Raw genomic sequence first — 20,564 nt, 5'->3', positions numbered from 1 at the left:
TTCTGATTATTTCTAATTATTTCTATTTATTTCCATTATTTTCCGATTATTTCTCATTATTTCTCATTATTTCTAATTATTTCCAATTATTTCAATTATTTTCCGATTAATTTCCGATTATTTCTCATTATTTCCATTAATTTCCGATTATTTCCAATTATTTCCAATTATTTCCCTTATTTTCCAGTTATTTCCATTCATTTTAATTATTTCTCCCTTCTTTAAGTATTTCCAATTATTCCTAATTATTCAGGTAATATTCCAATTATTTCCCTTATTTCCAATCATTTCCTCCAACTTCTAATAACCTCTAATAACTCCTAATAACTCCTAATAACTCCTAATAACTTCTAATAACTTCTAATATCTCCTAATAACTTCTAATATCTCCTAATAACTTCTAATAACTTCCATTAAAATTCGCCAAAAAACTGAAAAATCCGCTTAAAATTCGCCAAAAAATTGAAAAATCCACTTAAAATTCCCTAATAAGCTTAATTGAAAGCTCCTAATAATTTCAATTAAAACTTCCTCATCATTTCCTCTAATAATTCGCAATTTTTGACGATTCTGACCCAAACTTCACAAATAATCGGAAAATTCCCCCCCAAAAAAAGAGAAATTTGGGTCAAAAATGTCCAAATTTTGCCCATTTCTCACGAAATTTCCTATCTATTAATTATTAAGAACTAATTATCGCGATTAATTTTACCACGAATTTGATAAATTTCACTTAAAAGTCCCCAATTCGACCCTCAGTGCCTCAAATCCTCACTTTGTGCCCCAAAATCCCCCATAAAAATGCCATTTTTTCACCTTTTTACCCCAAATCCTCCACTTTCATCTATTAATTCTTAATAACTAATAATCGCTATTAATTTTACCCCAAATTCGATAAATTTCACTTAAAAACACCCCAAAATCCCTGATTCAACCCTCAGTGCCTCAAATCCTCACTTTTTGCCCCAAAATCCCCCATAAAAATGCCATTTTTTCACCTTTTTACCCCAAATCCTCCACTTTCATCTATTAATTCTTAATAACTAATAATCGCTATTAATTTTACCCCAAATTCGATAAATTTCACTTAAAAACACCCCAAAATCCCTGATTCAACCATCAGTGCCTCAAATCCTCACTTTTTGCCCCAAAATCCCCCATAAAAATGCCATTTTTTCACCTTTTTACCCCAAATCCTCCGCTTTCATCTATTAATTCTTAATAACTAATAATCGCTATTAATTTTACCCCAAATTCGATAAATTTCACTTAAAAACTCCCCAAAATCCCAAATTCGACCCTTAAGGCCTCAAATCCTCACTTTGTGCCCCAAAATCCCCCATAAAAACGCCATTTTTTCACCTTTTTACCCCAAATCCCCCCTTTTTTTTTTACCCCCAAAACCCAAATGGCCCAAAATCGCCTTTTTTCACCCCAAAATTCCCCTTTTTCCCCCCCCAAAACTGACCAAAAAAGCTCATTTCCCCCTAAAACCAGCTGTTGTTTATCCCTCAAACTTCCCATTTTTCTCCTTTCGACCCAAAAACTCCGAAAATCGACCCAAAAAAACCCACAAACCCCAATTTCCCGTTTTTTTGTTATTTTCGAAACCGAAAAATTTCCCATTTTTGGGTGTTTTCAACCCAAAATGAAACCAGCTGTAAAAAAGAAAACAGCAGCTGCCACCGATTTGGGTCCAATTCGGCCATTTTGGGTCAAAACGTCCCCAAAAAAATGTAATTTTTCAGCTTTAAATTCGATTTTATTATTATTATTATTAATAATATTAATATTTTATTTTTATTATTTTTATTTTATTATTATTACTATTTTTTATTATTTTTATTATTTTTAATTTTTATTTATTTTATTTTATTTGACTATTATTGTCAATTTAATCATAATATTAATAATAATGATAATAATATTAATAATAATATTAATAATAATAATAATAATTTTCTGCCCAGCTGGAAATTGAGGCAAAAAACGGCGATTTTGAGCAAAAAGACCCCCAAAAATAAAAGAATTAAAAACCAGGAGGCTGAAGAACCGTTGATTGCCCCAATTAGTCCTAATTCTCTTCTTTTTTTTTTTAATTAAGAGATCTTAATTAAGAAAACTCATCGATATTAGGACACTAATAGGGAAATATTAGGAAATTTTAAACTAATTATATTTTTGAATGATACAAAATTCACATTTTTTGACCCAAATTTGCCATTTTTTCTCCCTAAATTTGATTTCCTCCCTAAAATGACCCAAAATTCACATTTTTTCACCCAAATTTGCCATTTTTTCCACCTAAATCCAAATTCCTCCCTAAAATGACCCAAAATTCACATTTTTGACCCCAAATTGCCATTTTTTGTCCATAAATTCGATTTCCTCCCTAAAATGACCCCACAATCAAAATTTTTTCACCCAAATTTGCCATTTTTTCTCTGTAAATTAATTTTCCTCCATAAAATGACCCAAAATTCACATTTTTGACCCAAATTTGCCATTTTTTCTCCCTAAATCTAATTTTTCTCCCTAAAATGACCCCAAATTCACATTTTTGACCCAAATTTGCCATTTTTTCTCCCTACATTCAATTTCCTCCCTAAAACGACCCAAAATTCACATTTTTTGACCCAAATTTGCCATTTTTCTCCCTAAATTCGATTTCCTCCCTAAAATGACCCAAAATTCACATTTTTTGACCCAAATTTGCCATTTTTTCTCCCTAAATTCGATTTCCTCCCTAAAATCACCCAAAATTCACATTTTTTCATCCAAATTTGCCATTTTTTCTCCCTAAATTCAATTTCCTCCCTAAAATCACCCAAAATTCACATTTTTGACCCAAATTTTCCATTTTTCTTTATACATTCAAATTCCTCCCTAAAATGACCCAAAATTCACTTTTTTTGACCCAAATTTGCCTATTTTTTCACCCTAAATCTAATTTTTCTCCCTAAAATGACCCAAAAATCACATTTTTTCACCCAAATTTGCCATTTTTTCTCCCTTAATTCGATTTCCTCCCTAAAATGGACCAAAATTCACATTTTTTCACCCAAATTTTGCCATTTTTTCTCCCTAAATCAATTTTCCTCCCTGAAATGACCGAAAATTCACATTTTTTCACTCAAATTTTGCCATTTTTCACCCTAAATTCATTTTCCTCTCTGAAATGACCTAAAATTCACATTTTTTGACCCAAATTTGCCATTTTTTCTCCCTAAATCTAATTTTTCTCCCTAAAATGACTCAAAATTCACATTTTTTCACCCAAATTTGCCACTTTTTCCCCCTAAATTTAATTTTCCTCCCTAAAATGACCTAAAATTCACATTTTTGACCCAAATTTGCCATTTTTTCTCCCTAAATCTAATTTTCCTCCCTAAAATGACCCAAAATTCACATTTTTGACCCCAAATTGCCATTTTTTGTCCATAAATTCGATTTCCTCCCTAAAATGACCCCACAATCAAAATTTTTTCACCCAAATTTGCCATTTTTTCTCTGTAAATTAATTTTCCTCCATAAAATGACCCAAAATTCACATTTATGACCCAAATTTGCCATTTTTTTCTCCCTAAATCTGATTTTCCTCCCTAAAATGACCCAAAATTCACATTTTTGACCCAAATTTTGCCTTTTTTCTCCGTAAATTAATTTTCCTCCCTAAAATCACCCAAAATTCACATTTTTTCACCCAAATTTGCCATTTTTCACCCTAAATTCAATTTCCTCCCTAAAATCACCAAAAAATCACATTTTTTGTCCCAAATTTGCCATTTTTTCACCCTAAATTCATTTTCCTCCCTAAAATGACCCAAAATTCACATTTTTTGACGCAAATTCACCCTCAATTCACCATTTTTTCTTTTTTCTCCCTAAATTTCCCCCCCTCAAAACTCCATTTTCCCCCTCAAATGCCCCTCTCAAAAATCGACATTTTTAACCCCCGAAATCCAACCTCAAAAACCCCAAAATCACCATTTTTTCACCCAAAATCCCCCCCTGACCAAAATCTCCTCCTTTTTTGGTCCTCCCGACCAAAATCTCCTCGTCCCGACCCCAAATTTTTGGCCCAAATTCGGACTTTTTCACCCCAAAATCTCCCAATCCCGAAATCTTGGCCCCTCAACCTTCGACTGACCCAAAATCGACAGAAATTGCCCCAAAATCGATGAGGAGGTTTGGGACTCACCGGTGGAGATGACGACTTCGGTCCCGTGGCCCCAGGCGTCGATGCTACCAGCAGTACCACACTGCCCCAAAATCCACCTTTTTTCACCCAAAAACTCCACCCACTTCTTTTGGGGTTAAAAACACCGATTTTGGTTTAAAAAAAAATGTTGTTTTTCACCGTTTTTTGCTCGTTTTTGACCCATTTTCCTCACTCGCAACCACCCCAAATTCCCCAGGATTGAAGATTTCTCTTTTTGGATTCAGATTTTTCAAATCCTTGTTATTTACCACCTGAGTTTTGGGGCTAAAAAAGCCATTTTTAGACAAAAATTTGCCATTTTTAAACAAAATTCACCATTTTTCAAACAAAAAACACAATTTTTTACCAATTTGTTCCATTTTTGCCCCAAATTCCTCACTTACAACCACCCCAAATTCCCCAGGATTGAAGATTTCTCTTTCTGGGTTCAGATTTTTCAAACACTCGTTATCTGTCATCTGAGTTTTGGGGCTAAAAAAGCCATTTTTAGACAAAAAAAATTGCCATTTTTAGACAAAATTCACCATTTTCAAACAAAAAACACCATTTTTAACCGATTTCTGCCATTTTTGCCCCAAATTCCTCACTTACAACCACCCCAAGTTCCCCAGGATTGAAGATTTCTCTTTCTGGGTTCAGATTTTTCAAATCCTCATTACTTTCCATCTGAGTTTTGGGGCTAAAAAAGCCATTTTTAGACAAAATTCACCATTTTCAAACAAAATTCACCATTTTTAAGTGATTTCTCCCATTTTTGCCCCGAATTCCTCACTTACAACCACCCCAAATTCCCCAGTATTGAAGATTTCTCTTTCTGGATTCAGATTTCTCAAATCCTCGTTATTTTCCATCTGAATTTTGGTGCTAAAAAACCATTTTTAGAAAAAAATACCATTTTTAGACCAAAAAAATGCAATTTTTAACTAATTTCTGCCATTTTTGCCTCATTTTCCTCCCTTAGGATCTTCCAATAATGCCCAAAATTGAAGATTTCTCTTTCTGGGTTCAGATTTTTCAAATCTTCATTACTTTCCATCTGAGTTTTGGGGCTAAAAAAGCCATTTTTAGACAAAAATACCATTTTTAGACCAAAAAAATGCAATTTTTAACCAATTTCTGCCATTTTTGCCCCATTTTCCTCCCTTAGGATCTTCCAATAATGCCCAAAATTGAAGATTTCTCTTTCTGGGTTCAGATTTTTCAAATCTTCATTACTTTCCATCCGAGTTTTCGGGCTAAAAAAGCCATTTTTAGACAAAAATACCATTTTTAGACCAAAAAAATGCAATTTTTAACCAATTTCTGCCATTTTTGCCCCATTTTCCTCCCTTAGGATCTTCCAATAATGCCCAAAATTGAAGATTTCTCTTTCTGGGTTCAGATTTTTCAAATCTTCATTACTTTCCATCTGAGTTTTGGGGCTAAAAAAGCCATTTTTAGACAAAAATTGTCATTTTTAGACCAAAAAAATGCAATTTTTCACCAATTTCTGCCATTTTTGCCTCATTTTCCTCCCTTAGGATCATCCTATGTTCCCCAGAATTGAAGATTTCTCTTTCTGGGTTCCTCCTCAAAATCTAAAATTCAGATTTTTCAACTTTTCGGTATTTTTCACCTCTATTTTGGTGCCAAATCCCCACTTTTTAGCCAAAAAAATCCCATTTTTAGCCAAAATTTGCCATTTTTAGACGAAAAAAACCTCATTTTTAAACCGATTTCTGCCATTTTTGCCCCAATTTCCTCCCTTGCAAACATGACCCAAGATTGAAGATTTCTCCCTTTGGGTTCAGATTTTTCAAATCCTCCTTATTTTCCATCTCATTTTTGGGGCTAAAAACCCCATTTTTAGCCAAAATATACAATTTTTAGACCAAAAAAAAAGTCATTTTTAACCAATTCGTGGAATTTTCACCCCAAATCACTTCTTTAGGACCTTCCTATGGTCCCCAGAATTAAAGATTTCTCTTTTTGCCTTCGTCCTCAAAAATAAAATTCAGCTTTTTCAACTCCTCCTTATTTTTCACCTCAATTTTGGGTCAAAAAAAAGCGTTTTTTTATGGTCAAAATTGCCATTTTTAACCGATTTGTGGCATTTTTGCCCCAAAATCCGCATGTAGGAATATCCCAAAAGTCACAGAATTTCGGATTCCGCTTTTTGACTGCGTCCTATGGGGAGAAATCTCTGATTTTTCACCCCTGAGAGCAGAATCTTAAGGTAGAAACACAGAAATTTGGTTAAAAAAAATGTAAAAAATGGTTAAAAATGGGCAAAAATGGGCAAAATTGAGCAAAAAATGGGCAAAAATGGGCAAAAAAAGGAAAAATATTGAACTTATTTGGGACAAAATTCCCCATTTTTGACACTGCAGTTGTCAATGAGGACACGGCCAGCCTTTTATTTTGGGGGAAAATGGTTAAAAATGATGTTTTTCCCCTTTTTTGGGGGGCGAATCTGTGGAATGGTGGAGATTTTGGGGTAAAACGGGGCAAGATTGGGAGCGTCTAAAAATTGTGAACATGGAGAGTGGGGAATTGAGGTGAAAAATGGCAAAAAAGGGACAAAACGTCCCCATTTTTTTGGAGATGAGAATGAAAAATCGTTGAATTTTGGGGCAAAAAAAAGCCAGAAAAGGCCAAAAAAAAAAAAAAAATCGAAATTTGAGAGTGTGGAAAAGACGGAGAAATTCTTTGATTTTTGGTAAAATTGGCCAAAAGTGGGAAAATAACCCCAAATTTTGGATCCCTGGAGGCCAAAAAAGAGGGGAAAATCTTTATATGTGACGACAAAATTGACCAAAAAGGGCAAAAGTTCCCCCAAAAACGAGTTTGGTTTTTGTTATGGGGTGAAGCACGGTGATAAGCACCACAACCAGCACTACCCACAGTGACAAAAGGTTGACCAAAATCCTCTGTTTTTACCCCAAAATTGTGGGTTTGCCGCTTGAGCGGCCGCAGCGAAGCTCCTTCCTCTCAAAAGGCCCAAAAAAAGGGGAAAAAAATACAGATTTTGGGCAAAAATAGCAAAAAAAAAGCGTTGAATTCGGAGGTTTTCGGTGAAAGCGGCTACGAAAGGGGGAAAGACTCCAAAATTTGGGTCAAAAATGGGGGAAAATGGGTCAGAAATTCTTTGTTTGGAGTCGTGGCGCTGCTGGATGGTGAAGCCCTCGCCCGTGTGGGAAGAAATGATCCCAAATTTTGCCATTTTTTGGGCAAAATTGGGCAGAAATGGGCAAAATGTCCCCGCAGCTGCGAAATATGGTGAAAATTTCATGGGAAAAAATCCATAGAAATGGTGATTTTGGTGAAAATGGGGGGAAATGGGGAAAATATCCCGATTTTGGGGGTAGAGTGAGTGTGAAATTTTGGGGAAAAACATCAAAAAATGGTGAAATATCCCCAATGTTTGAAGAGTCACTGACTAAAATGTCAGGAAAACAGACAGAATTTGAGCAAAAATGGTCAAAAAGTGTAAAACGTTCAGTTTTTTGGAGCAAGGTGGGCATCGAGGATGTGGTGTTTTGGGGCAAAATGGGCAAAAGTGGAAAGGGGAGAAAAAGAGGGGGAAAAGAGGAAAAGAAGGGGAAAAGAAGGGGAAAAAGAGGAAAGGGAGGAAAAATGGGGGGAAAAAGGGGGAAAATGAGGGAAAAAAAGGGAAAAAATGGATAAAGATGGAAAAAGGGGTGGAAAAATGGAAAGGGGAGAAAAAAAGGGGGAGAAGAGGAGGAAAAGAAGGGGAAAAGAAGGGGAAAAGAAGAGGAAAAGAGGAAAGGGAGGAAAGATGGGGAAAAAAGGGGGGGAAATGAGGGAAAAAAAAGGAGGGGAAAAAGGATAAAGATGGAAAAGGGGGTGGAAATGGGAAGGGGAGAAAAAGAGGGGGAGAAGAGGAGGAAAAGAAGGGAAAAAGAAGGAGAAAAGGGGGAAAAAGAGGAAAGACAGGAAAAATGAGGGAAAAAGGGGGGAAAATGGGGGAAAAAAGGGGAAAAAGGGATAAAGATGGAAAAAGGGGTGGAAAAATGGAAAGGGGAGAAAAAGAGGGGGAAAAGAGGAGGAAAAGAAGGGGAAAAGAAGGGGAAAAGAAGAGGAGGAGAAGGAGAAAGGGGGGAAAAGAGGAAAGACAGGAAAAATGGGGGAAAAAGGGGGGAAATGGGGGAAAAAAGGGGAAAAAGGGATAAAGATGGAAAAAGGGGTGGAAAAATGGAAAGGGGAGAAAAAGAGGAGGAAAAGAAGAGGAAAAGAAAGGGAAAAGAAGAGGAAAAGAGGAAAGAGAGGAAAAATGGGGGGAAAATGGGGGAAAATGAGGGAAAAAAAGGGGAAAAGGGGATAAAGATGGAAAAAGGGGTGGAAAAATGGAAAGGGGAGAAAAAGAGGGGGAAAAGAGGAGGAAAAGAAGGGGAAAAGAAGGAGAAAAGGGGGAAAAAGAGGAAAGACAGGAAAAATGGGGGAAAAAGGGGGAAAATGGGAGAAAAAAAGGGGGAAAAAGGGATAAAGATGAAAAAAAGGGTGGAAAAGTGGAAAGGGGAGAAAAAGAGGGGGAAAAGAGGAGGAAAAGAAAGGGAAAAGAAGGGGAAAAGAAGATGAAAAGAGGAAAGAGAGGAAAAATGGGGGAAAAAGGGGGAAAATGGGGGAAAAATGGGGAAAAAGGGATAAAGATGGGAAAATAGGTGGAAAAATGGAAAGGGGAGAAAAAGAGGGGGAAAAGAGGAGGAAAAGAAGGGGAAAAGAAGAGGAAAAGAGGAAAGAGGAAAAATGAGGGAAAAAAGGGGGAAAATGAGGGGAAAAAAGGGGAAAAAGGGATAAAGATGGAAAAAGGGGTGGAAAAATGGAAAGGGGAGAAAAAGAGGGGGAAAATAGGAACAAAAAAAAAGGGAAAAGGAGAGGAAAAAGGGGAAAAAAATCTCAAATTTGAGCCCACAGTGGATGCGAAAGACGTGAAAAAAATGTGTATTTTTGGTCTTGTTGGAACAAAAAAAGGGGAAACGTCCCCAAAACGAGTGAGGTTTTTGTTATGGGATGGAGCACAGTGATAAGCAGCATAACCACAGTAAGCACTACCCACAGTGATGCAAGGTTGGCCAAAATCCTCTGCTTTTCCCCCAAAAGTGGTGGGGTTGTCGCCCCCACTGTTGGAGAGAAATTGGGGCTCAGGGAGAGAGAGTGTGGGGGGAGGGGTAGAAAACTTGGGGGAAATTGAGGATATTTGGGGGAAAATGATAAAATTTGGAGATGATGTCACCGAAACGTCACCATTTTGGTGTAAAATTGGCCAAAAAAAGACAGAAAAAAGAAAACAATCCCAATTTGGGGGGTCAGAATGAGGCAAGGAAAACACTGAGGTGTGGGGAAAATGCCCCAAAAGTGCAACACGTCCCCAATTGTTGGGGGAAAACGGCTGCAGACGTCGTGGATTTGGGTGGAAAAACGGCAGAAATGGCCAAAAATATCCCAGCTTTGGGGCAAGAATGGGATGAAAAGGGTTGAAAAAGGCGACGTTTGGGGCCAAACATCCTCAGGTGTGGTGGAAAACGTGGCAGCTGGGGACGGAAAGGAAAGCGTGGGGTTGGGGGGCGTTTGCAAGAGAGGGAAAGTGAGCAAAGTTTGGGGTGAAAAGGGGCAGGAAAGGGGAATTTGGAGAGACGTGAGGCCAAAGTGGTGGAAAAGGGCGAAAGTTGCCCGAATGGAGTTTGGTTTTTGTTATGGGATGGAGCACAGTGATAAGCACCACAACTATAGTAAGCACCATAACCACAGTGATGCAAGGTTGGCCAAAATCCTCTGCTTTTCCCCCAAAAGTGGTGGGGTTGTGGCTTGAGCGGCCACCGGTGGAGAAGCTTCCTCCCACAGGGCCCCAAAAAGGGGGACAAAAAATGCAGATTTGGGGCAAAAAAGGGAGGCAGAAATATCCAATCCCCGCACAACTGCCCCCAGAGGTCAAAAACGGGAGGATTTGGGGGGTGAAAAGGAGCGTGAGTGGGAATTTGTGGGAGTGTGGGGGAAATTGGGGTTGAAAGAGAGAGAGTGTGGGGGGAGGGGAGGGAAATTTGGGTGAAAACGAGGAAATTTGGGGGAAAAGGATTGGGGTGCTTTGGTAAAATGGGAAATTTGATGAAAACTGATGAAAACTGGGGTGAAATTGAGGGAATTTGGGCAGTGTGGGAGGAATTGGGGTTGAGAGAGAGAGTGTGGGGGGAGGGGAAGGAAATTTGGGAGAAAATGAGGAAATTTTGGGGAAAAGGATTGGGGTGCTTTGGTAAAATGGGAGATTTGATGAAAAATGAGAAAAACTGGGGTGAAATTGAGGGAATTTGGGCACTGTGGGAGAAATTGGGGTTGAAAGAGAGACAGTGTGGGGGGAGGGGAGGGAAATTTGGGTGAAAACGAGGAAATTTTGGGGAAAAGGATTGGGGTGCTTTGGTAAAATGGGAGATTTGATGAAAATTGATGAAAACTGGGGTGAAATTGAGGGAATTTGGGCAGTGTGGGAGGAATTGGGGTTGAGAGAGAGAGAGTGTGGGGGGAGGGGAAGGAAATGTGGGTGAAAATGAGGAAATTTTGGGGAAAAGGATTGGGGTGCTTTGGTAAAATGGGAGATTTGATGAAAAATGAGAAAAACTGGGGTGAAATTGGGGGAATTTGGGCAGTGTGGGAGGAATTGGGGTTGAGAGAGAGAGAGTGTGGGGGGAGGGGAAGGAAATTTGGGAGAAAATGAGGAAATTTTGGGGAAAAGGATTGGGGTGCTTTGGTAAAATGGGAGATTTGATGAAAAATGAGAAAAACTGGGGTGAAATTGGGGGAATTTGGGCAGTGTGGGAGGAATTGGGGCTCAGGGGGAGATAGTGTGGAGGGAGGGGAAGGAAATTTGGGGGAAATTGAGGAAATTTTGGGGAAAAGGATTGGGGTGCTTTGGTAAAATGGGAAATTTGATGAAAAATGAGAAAATCTGGGGTGAAATTGAGGGAATTTGGGCACTGTGGGAGAAATTGGGGTTGAAAGAGAGACAGTGTGGGGGGAGGGGAGGGAAATTTGGGTGAAAACGAGGAAATTTTGGGGAAAAGGATTGGGGTGCTTTGGTAAAATGGGAGATTTGATGAAAATTGATGAAAACTGGGGTGAAATTGAGGGAATTTTGGCACTGAGGGAGAAATTGGGGCTCAGAGTGATGGAGTGTGGGGGGAGGGGAAGGAAATTTGGGGAAATTGAGGAAATTTTGGGGAAAAGGATTGGGGTGCTTTGGTAAAATGGGAAATTTGGTGAAAAATGAAAATAACTGGGGTGGAATTGAGGGAATTTGGGCAGTGTGGGAGAAATTGGGGTTGAGAGAGAGAATGTGGGGGGAGGGGAAGGAAATTTGGGTGAAAACGAGGAAATTTTGGGGAAAAGGATTGGGGTGCTTTGGTAAAATGGGAAATTGGATGAAAAATGATAAAAACTGGGGTGGAATTGAGGGAATTTGGGCAGTGTGGGAGAAATTGGGGCTCAGGGAGAGAGTGTGGGGGGAGGGGAAAGAAATTTGGGTGAAATCGAGGAAATTTTGGGGAAAAGGATTGGGGTGCTTTGGGTAAAATGGGAAATTTGGTGAAGAATGAGAAAAAACTGGGGTGTAATTGAGGGAATTTGGGCACTGTGAGGGATTTTGGGGCGAAAAGGAGCCATAAAAGGCCCAAATGTTTGCATGGGGTTGGGTAATGTAGGAGGGGGTGTAGGAAATTTGGGGGAAAATGAGGAAATTTTGGGGAAAAGGATTGGGGTGCTTTGGTAAAATGGGAGATTTGGTGAATAATGAGAAAAACTGGGGTGAAATTGGGGGAATTTGAGCAGTTTGGGAGGAATTGGGGCTCAAAGAGAGAGAGTGTGGGGGGAGGGGAAGGAAATTTTGGGGAAAATGAGGAAATTTTGGGGAAAAGGATTGGGGTGCTTTGGTAAAATGGGAAATTTGGTGAAAAACGAAAATAACTGGGGTGGAATTGAGGGAATTTGGGCATTATGGGAGAAATTGGGGTTGAGAGAGAGTGTGGGGGAGGGGAAGGAAATTTGGGGGAAAACGAGGAAATTTTGGGGAAAAGGATTGGGGTGCTTTGGTAAAATGGAAATTGGATGAAAAATGAGAAAAACTGGGGTGAAATTGAGGGAATTTGGGCAGTTTGGGAGGAATTGGGGCTCAAAGAGAGAGAGTGTGGGGGGAGGGGAAGGAAATTTGGGTGAAAATGAGGAAATTTGGGAACAAATATTGGATTACTTTGGATAAGATTTGAAATTTAACCACAGATGACAAAATTCAGTGGTGCTTGACAAAATTTTGCCTGTGTTTGACAGCATTTGCCCACAGTTGACAAAATTGAATCACAGCTGATGAAAGTTTGGCCTCTGTGGATGAAGTTTAACCACAGCTGATGAAAATTTGGTCTCTGTGGATGAAATTTAACCACAGCTGATGAAAATTTGGTCTCTGTGGATGAAGTTTAACCACAGCTGATGAAAATTTGGTCCCTGTTGATGAAATTTAACCACAGCTGGTGAAACTTCACTTCTGTAGATGAAATTTAACCGCAGCTGATAAAACTTTGGTCGTGGTTGACAAAATTTGTCTCTAGTTGACCAAATTCAACCACAGTTGATTAAAATTTGGTCTCTGCAGACAAAACTGAACTGCAGTTGATGAGATTTTACCACCGTTGTCAGAATTTCCCCATGGTTGACAAAACTGAGCCGCAGTTGATGAAATTTCACCTCTGTCCACGAAATTTAACCTCAGGTGACAAAATTCAGTCGTGGTTGACAAAATTCTGCCTGTGGTTGACAAAATTTTGCCTGTGGTTGACAGCATTTGCCCACAGTTGACAAAATTGAATCACAGCTGATGAAAGTTTGGTCTCTGTGGATGAAGTTTAACCACAGCTGATGAAAATTTGGTCCCTGTGGATGAAATTTAACCACAGCTGGTGAAACTTCACTTCTGTAGATGAAATTTAACCACAGCTGATGAAAATTTGGTCTCTGTGGATAAAGTTTAACCACAGCTGATGAAAATTTGGTCTCTGTGGATGAAGTTTAACCACAGCTGATGAAAATTTGGTCCCTGTGGATGAAATTTAACCACAGCTGGTGAAACTTCACTTCTGTAGATGAAATTTAACCACAGCTGATGAAAATTTGGTCTCTGTGGATGAAATTTAACCACAGTTGATGAAACTTCGCTTCTGTAGATGAAATTTAACCACAGCTGATGAAAATTTGGTCTCTGCAGACAAAACTGAACTGCAGTTGATGAGATTTTACCACCGTTGTCAGAATTTCCCCATGGTTGACAAAACTGAGCCGCAGTTGATGAAATTTCACCTCTGTCCACGAAATTTAACCTCAGGTGACAAAATTCAGTCGTGGTTGACAAAATTCTGCCTGTGGTTGACAAAATTTTGCCTGTGGTTGACAGCATTTGCCCACAGTTGACAAAATTGAATCACAGCTGATGAAAGTTTGGTCTCTGTGGATGAAGTTTAACCACAGCTGATGAAAATTTGGTCCCTGTTGATGAAATTTAACCACAGCTGGTGAAACTTCACTTCTGTAGATGAAATTTAACCACAGCTGATGAAAATTTGGTCACTGTGGATAAATTTTAACCACAGCTGATGAAAATTTGGTCCCTGTGGATGAAATTTAACCACAGCTGATGAAAATTTGGCCTCTGTGGATGAAGTTTAACCACAGCTGATGAAAATTTGGTCCCTGTTGATGAAATTTAACCACAGCTGGTGAAACTTCACTTCTGTAGATGAAATTTAACCACAGCTGATGAAAATTTGGTCTCTGTGGATGAAATTTAACCACAGTTGATGAAACTTCGCTTCTGTAGATGAAATTTAACCACAGCTGATGAAAATTTGGTCTCTGTGGATGAAGTTTAACCACAGTTGATGAAACTTTGGTCGTGGTTGACAAAATTTGTCTCTAGTTGACCAAATTCAACCACAGTTGATTAAAATTTGGTCTCTGCAGACAAAACTGAACTGCAGTTGATGAGATTTTACCACTGTTGTCAGAATTTCCCCATGGTTGACAAAACTGAGCCGCAGTTGATGAAATTTCACCTCTGTCCACGAAATTTAACCTCAGGTGACAAAATTCAGTCGTGGTTGACAAAATTCTGCCTGTGGTTGACAAAATTTTGCCTGTGGTTGACAGCATTTGCCCACAGTTGACAAAATTGAATCACAGCTGATGAAAGTTTGGTCTCTGTGGATGAAGTTTAACCACAGCTGATGAAAATTTGGTCCCTGTGGATGAAATTTAACCACAGCTGGTGAAACTTCACTTCTGTAGATGAAATTTAACCTCAGCTGATGAAAATTTGGTCTCTGTGGATGAAATTTAACCACAGTTGATGAAACTTCACTTCTGTAGATGAAATTTAACCGCAGCTGATGAAAATTTGGTCTCTGTGGATAAATTTTAACCACAGCTGATGAAAATTTGGTCCCTGTGGATGAAATTTAACCACAGTTGATGAAAATCCGGTCACGGTTGACAAAATTTAACCACAGTTGACAAAATTTCACTTCTGTCGGTGAAATTTTCGCACAGTTGAAAGAATTCGGCCACGGTTGACAGAATTCACCCCCAGTTGACAAGATATAACCACAATGAAAATGAAATTCGGTGGTGGTTGACCAAATTTAACCACAACGAATGGAGTTTCACTTCCGTGGGTGAAATTTAACCACAAAATGTGGCCACGGTTGACAAAATTGAACCGCAGTCGATGGAGTTTCACTTCTGGAGATGAAATTACACCAGAGTTGACAGAATTTTAACCCCAGCTGATGAAAAATTTGGTCACGGTGGACAAAATCTGCCCACAGTTGATGAAATTTCACTTCTCTGGATGAAATCCAACCACAGCTGATTGAATTTGCCCGCAGCTGACAAAAATTTAACCACAGTTGTCAAAGTTTCACTTCTGAAGACGAAACCTGACATCAGTTGACAAATCCTCACCGCGTCCAACCAGATTTCCCCTTTTTCCCCACCGAATTTTGCTGCTTCCAGGAAGAAAAAAGAAGGAGATCCAACCCCAAATCCACCAGATCGCAACCACCCAACGAACCGCCCCCTGGTTGGGGTTGTTTTGTTGTGGTTTTTGGGTTTTTTTTCGTTTTTTTCCAATCTTTTCAGTGCAAAACAGGAGCTCTTCCCCCTTTGTTGTGGTTTTTGGGGTTATTTTGGGGGTTTTCTCCAAGCTTTTCAGTGCAAAAAAAGGAGCTCTTCACCCTTTGTTGTGGTTTTTCTTTCTTTTTTTCAGTTTTTTTCCAATCTTTTCAGTGCAAAAAAGGAGCTCTTCCCCCTTTGTTGTGATTTTTGGGGTTATTTTTTGCTTTTTTTCCAAGCTTTTCAGTACAAAAAAGGAGCTCTTCCCCCTTTGTTGTGATTTTTGGGGTTATTTTTGGGGTTTTATTCCAATCTTTTCAGTGCAAACAAGGAGCTCTTCCCCCTTTGTTGTGGTTTTTCTTTCTTTTTCTGCTTTTCTTCCAAGCTTTTCAGTGCAAAACAGGAGCTCTTCCCCCTTTGTTGTGATTTTTGGGGTTATTTTTGGGTTTTTTTCCAAGCTTTTCAGTGCAAACAAGGAGCTCTTCCCCCTTTGTTGTGATTTTTGGGGTTATTTTTGGGCTTTTCTCCAAGCTTTTCAGTGCAAAACAGGAGCTCTTCCCCCTTTGTTGTGGTTTTTGTTTCTTTTTCTGCTTTTTCTCCAATCTTTTCAGTGCAAAACAGGAGCTCTTCCCCCTTTGTTGTGATTTTTGGGGTTATTTTTGGGCTTTTCTCCAAGCTTTTCAGTGCAAAACAGGAGCTCTTCCCCCTTTGTTGTGGTTTTTGTTTCTTTTTCTGCTTTTTCTCCAATCTTTTCAGTGCAAAACAGGAGCTCTTCCCCCTTTGTTGTGATTTTTGGGGTTATTTTTGGGTTTTTCTCCAAGCTTTTCAGTGCAAACAAGGAGCTCTTCCCCCTTTGTTGTGATTTTTGGGGTTATTTTTGGGCTTTTCTCCAAGCTTTTCAGTGCAAACAAGGAGCTCTTCCCCCTTTGTTGTGATTTTTGGGGTTATTTTTGGGCTTTTCTCCAAGCTTTTCAGTGCAAAACAGGAGCTCTTCCCCCTTTGTTGTGGTTTTTCTTTCTTTTTCTGCTTTTTCTCCAATCTTTTCAGTGCAAAAAAGGAGCTCTTCCCCCTTTGTTGTGGTTTTTCTTTCTTTTTTTGGGTTTTTTTTCCAGATTTCAGTGCAAAACAGGAGCTCTTCCCCCTTTGTTGTGATTTTTGGGGTTATTTTTGGGTTTTTCTCCAATCTTTTCAGTGCAAAACAGGAGCTCTTCACCCCTCGCCGCTTGGTCGCCTCTCACCACCTCATGCTCGAAAATTTGGCTTTTTATGCCAGCAGCTCCGTGGATCGGAGTCACCGTGACCAGCAGCTTTGGCGCAGTAGTAGGTGGCGGTGTCCTCAGCCCTGAGGTTGTTCAGCTGCAGCCTCACTGTGCTCTGCCCGTTGTCCCTGGAGATGGTGGCACGGCCCTTCACCGCCGGCGCGTAGGTTGTGCCACTACCAGCGCTGCCAATACCTGCGACCCATTCCAGCCCCTTGCCAGGTGCCTGGCGCACCCATTCCATGCTGAAACTGCTGAAGGTGAATCCGGAGGCCTTGCAGACGAGGCTGATCCCTCCTCCGGGCGCCTGGAGGCCGCCCCCAGACTCGTCCAACGTCACGGCCGCCATCAGCCCTGTGGGGAAGGAAGGACAGACGGCGCTGACGGAGCCACCGACACACGGCCACGCGGAGACGGGCGCCATTGAGACCCCCATTGACCCCCATTGACCCCCATAGACACCCATAGACCCCCATTGACTCCCATAGACCCTCATTGACCCCCATTGACCCCCATTGACCCCCATTGACCCTCATTGACCCCCATAGACCCCCATTGACCCCCATTGACCCCCATAGACCCCCATTGACCCCCATTGTTCCTCATTGACCCCCATTGACTTTCATTGGCCCTCATTGACCCTCATTGACCCCCATAGACCCCCATTGACCCTCATTGATCCTCATTGACCCCCATTGACTTTCATTGACCCCCATTGACCCCCATTGACCCCCATAGAGTCCCACAGAGACCCCATAGATTCCCATAGGGACCCCATAGAGCCCCATAGGGACCCCATAGAGCCCCACAGGGACCCCATAGAGCCCCATAGGGACCCCATAGAGCCCCATAGAGCCCCCATAGAGACCCACAGCGCCCTCACCTGGCAGGGCGGCCAGGAGCAGGAGGGAGGAGACGCTTGGGCTCATGGTTGCGGAGCCGACTGCTGCTCCTCCGTCGGAGAGCCGGCGTTTTTATGGCCGTCAGAAGGGTTCATTTGCATAAAGAGGGGGGGGGGGGGGGGGGGAAGCTCGGCTTCGTTAGCGCGTTAATTGCCGGCCGGGATCTCGCCTTCGTTACGCTGGGAGTCGTTACAGCTTAATGAGTTTGTTTGGTTTGTTGTTTACGGCGACGCGCGGAACCGTGCAGGGCTTTTAATTGAGGTTTCTCGTCAGCCTGGCTTAATTATTTAATGATTTGATGATTAATTAGGCGTCTGCCGGGTCGATTAATGATTTCGTTGCGATCTAGGCCCGAAATCGTGTTTCCTCATTAATTTGTTCCACTCTAATTATCGTTATCCACTCTGCACTGAATTCTTTGATCCCAGCGTTGACATCCCAACCTCCTCCCCCATCAGGCCTTAATGAAGCATGCCTAATTAACGATTTTACTTCGTTAACGCAATTAAGTAGCCTAACTAAGTCATTTCTACGTGAGTCCTTCCTCTGCAGCAATCCCAATCAGGAATTAATTGGTTGCAATTAATTATTTAACCTCCACTTTGTGCTTCTTGCTGAAGTTACGTCCCTGTAGCCCCCAGTGTGTGTTAATTGGCTTAATTAATTGGTGACTAATTAGTTATTATTTCCAATTAGCCATCAACTCGTCATTCCTCACTGAGTTATACCATTCTCAGCCCCGCCATCTGTTAATTAGCTCTAATTAATCATTTAATATCAATTTAGCCATGAACTCACCCTGTCTCTATATTGAGTTATACCATTGCCAACCTCACCATTTATTAATTAGCTCTAATTAATCAATTAATTTCTATTCAGCCGTGAACACTCTGTGTTTCTTCACCGGGTTATACCATTGCCACCCCCACCATCGATTAATTAGCTCTAATTAATCATTTAATTTCAGTTTGGTCATGAAAACTCTGTGTTTCTGCCTTGATTTATTCCATTCTCACCCCCCGTCATCCATTAATTAGCTGTAATTAATCATTTAATTTCAATTTAGCCATGAATTCCTTGTGTTCCTTCATTGAGTTTTACCACTGCCAACCTCCCAATCCGTTAATCAGCTCTAATTAATCATTTAATTACAATTTAGCCACAAATTCTTTGTGCTTCTTCATCAAGTTATTCCATTCTTGTTCCCATCATCCATTAATTAGTCGTAATTAATGATTAAATCTCAATTTAGCCACGAACTCATTACGTTTCCTCACTGAGTTGTGCTATCATTAACCCCACCATTCATTAATTAGCCCTAATAAATCATTTAATTGCAATTTAGGCAAAATTAATTGCGTTCCTTCATTGAGCTATTAGCATTTCCAGTCTCCGGCCCATTAATTAGCTGTAATTAATCGCTTAATTACAATTTAGAGATGAACTTGTGCTTCTTCACTGAGTCGTAATCCCCACCGTGCATTAATTGGGTGTCGTTAATTGCTTAATTGACATTTTGACACTGAGCTCTCATTACTTACTGAATGATTCCCACCGCACTCCCAATCACGCATCAATTAGGCGCGTGGAATTAATTAATACCAATTTCTTCAGCGCAAACATTAATTAGGGACGATGAATCTTTTAATTAAGTGTGATCTTCTCCCAATTAAACCACTAATTAGCGACAATGAAGCTTTTAATTGTGATTATCTCGTAATTAATCCATTTATTAGGGACTATGAATCATCTTCTTTCAATTAAATCATTAATTAGGGGCTTCTAATTACACTACGCTCCACACAACCATTAATTAGGGATAATGAAGCCGTTAATTAATCGCAATCTCCCCCTATTTAAATCATTAATTAAGGATAATGAAGGATTCAATCACAATCTCCTCACAATTAAATCCCCAATTAGGAACAACAAATTATTTAATTGTGATCTTCTCCCAATTAACTCATTAATTAGGGATAATGAAGCATTTAATTACAGTCTCCTCTCAGTCAAACCATTAATTAGGGATAATGAAGCCTTTAATTACAGTCTTCTCTCACTCAAACCATTAATTAGGGATAATGAAGCCTTTAATTACAGTCTCCTCTCACTCAAACCACTAATTAGGGATAATGAAGCACTTAATTACAGTCTTCTCCCAGTCAAACCATTAATTAGGGATAATGAAGCCTTTAATTACAGTCTGCTCCCAGTCAAACCTTTAATTAGGGATAATGAAGCCTTTAATTACAGTCTTCTCTCACTCAAACCATTAATTAGGGATAATGAAGCCTTTAATTACAGTCTCCTCTCAATCAAATCATTAATTAGGGATAATGAAGCCTTTAATTACAGTCTTCTCTCACTCAAACCATTAATTAGGGATAATGAAGCACTTAATTACAGTCTTCTCCCACTCAAACCATTAATTAGGGATAATGAAGCACTTAATTACAGTCTCCTCTCACTCAAACCATTAATTAGGGATAATGAAGCCATTAATTAGGGATAATGAAGCCTTTAATTACAGTCTTCTCTCAATCAAACCATTAGTTAGGGATAATGAAGCCTTTAATTACAGTCTGCACTCACTCAAACCATTAATTAGGGATAATGAAGCCTTTAATTACAGTCTCCTCTCAATCAAATCATTAATTCGCAATTCCCTAATTAGAAATCTCTTAATTACACACCCTTCCCCCCAACCATTAATTAACAGCCTTCCACCATTCCACCGCGACCCTTTTCCCCCTCTCACCCGTTAATTAAATCAATTAACCCAACTTAATTAACCCCCCCCCCCCCTCCTTTCCGCTCCGTGGATCTCAGCCCCACCTGGGGAGGCCCGAAATGGGCCGAAAAACCACAAAAATGGTGAAAAACTGCAAAACCGATGCCGAAAAAAACCATCGTTTCCCGCCTCCTCTCCGCTTGGCGGCACCCGAAAGGTTTCCAGTTTCACCAAAAAATGCCTTTTTCACCCCAAAAATAACAACCCCCCCCCCATGCTGGAAGGGACACCTGGAGGCTGCAGCTGCG

The 20,564-nt window shown here is 40.0% G+C and overlaps 2 gene segments (V, D, J or C); both read right to left on the bottom strand.

The window, feature by feature from the left end:
• LOC149913307 (Ig mu chain C region-like) overlaps window positions 1-4,307 on the bottom strand; it is a 32,672-nt gene extending 28,365 nt beyond the window's left edge. Inside the window, exon 1 of the C gene segment in view lies at window positions 4,202-4,307.
• Window positions 4,308-16,591: 12,284 nt separating this feature from the next.
• LOC116240362 (immunoglobulin heavy variable 3-23-like) lies at window positions 16,592-17,651 on the bottom strand. The segment is given in 2 exon segments: window positions 16,592-16,977; window positions 17,507-17,651. Coding segments are annotated over 2 exon segments (417 nt in total).
• Window positions 17,652-20,564: the final 2,913 nt, after the last annotated feature.

Source organism: Phasianus colchicus, chromosome 39 (assembly GCF_987193195.1).
Source record: "Phasianus colchicus chromosome 39, bPhaCol1.hap1.1, whole genome shotgun sequence".
Classification (NCBI taxonomy): Eukaryota; Metazoa; Chordata; class Aves; order Galliformes; family Phasianidae; genus Phasianus; species Phasianus colchicus.
The sequence above is the reverse complement of the archived record's forward strand: the minus strand, read 5'-3'. Positions and strand labels throughout refer to the sequence as shown.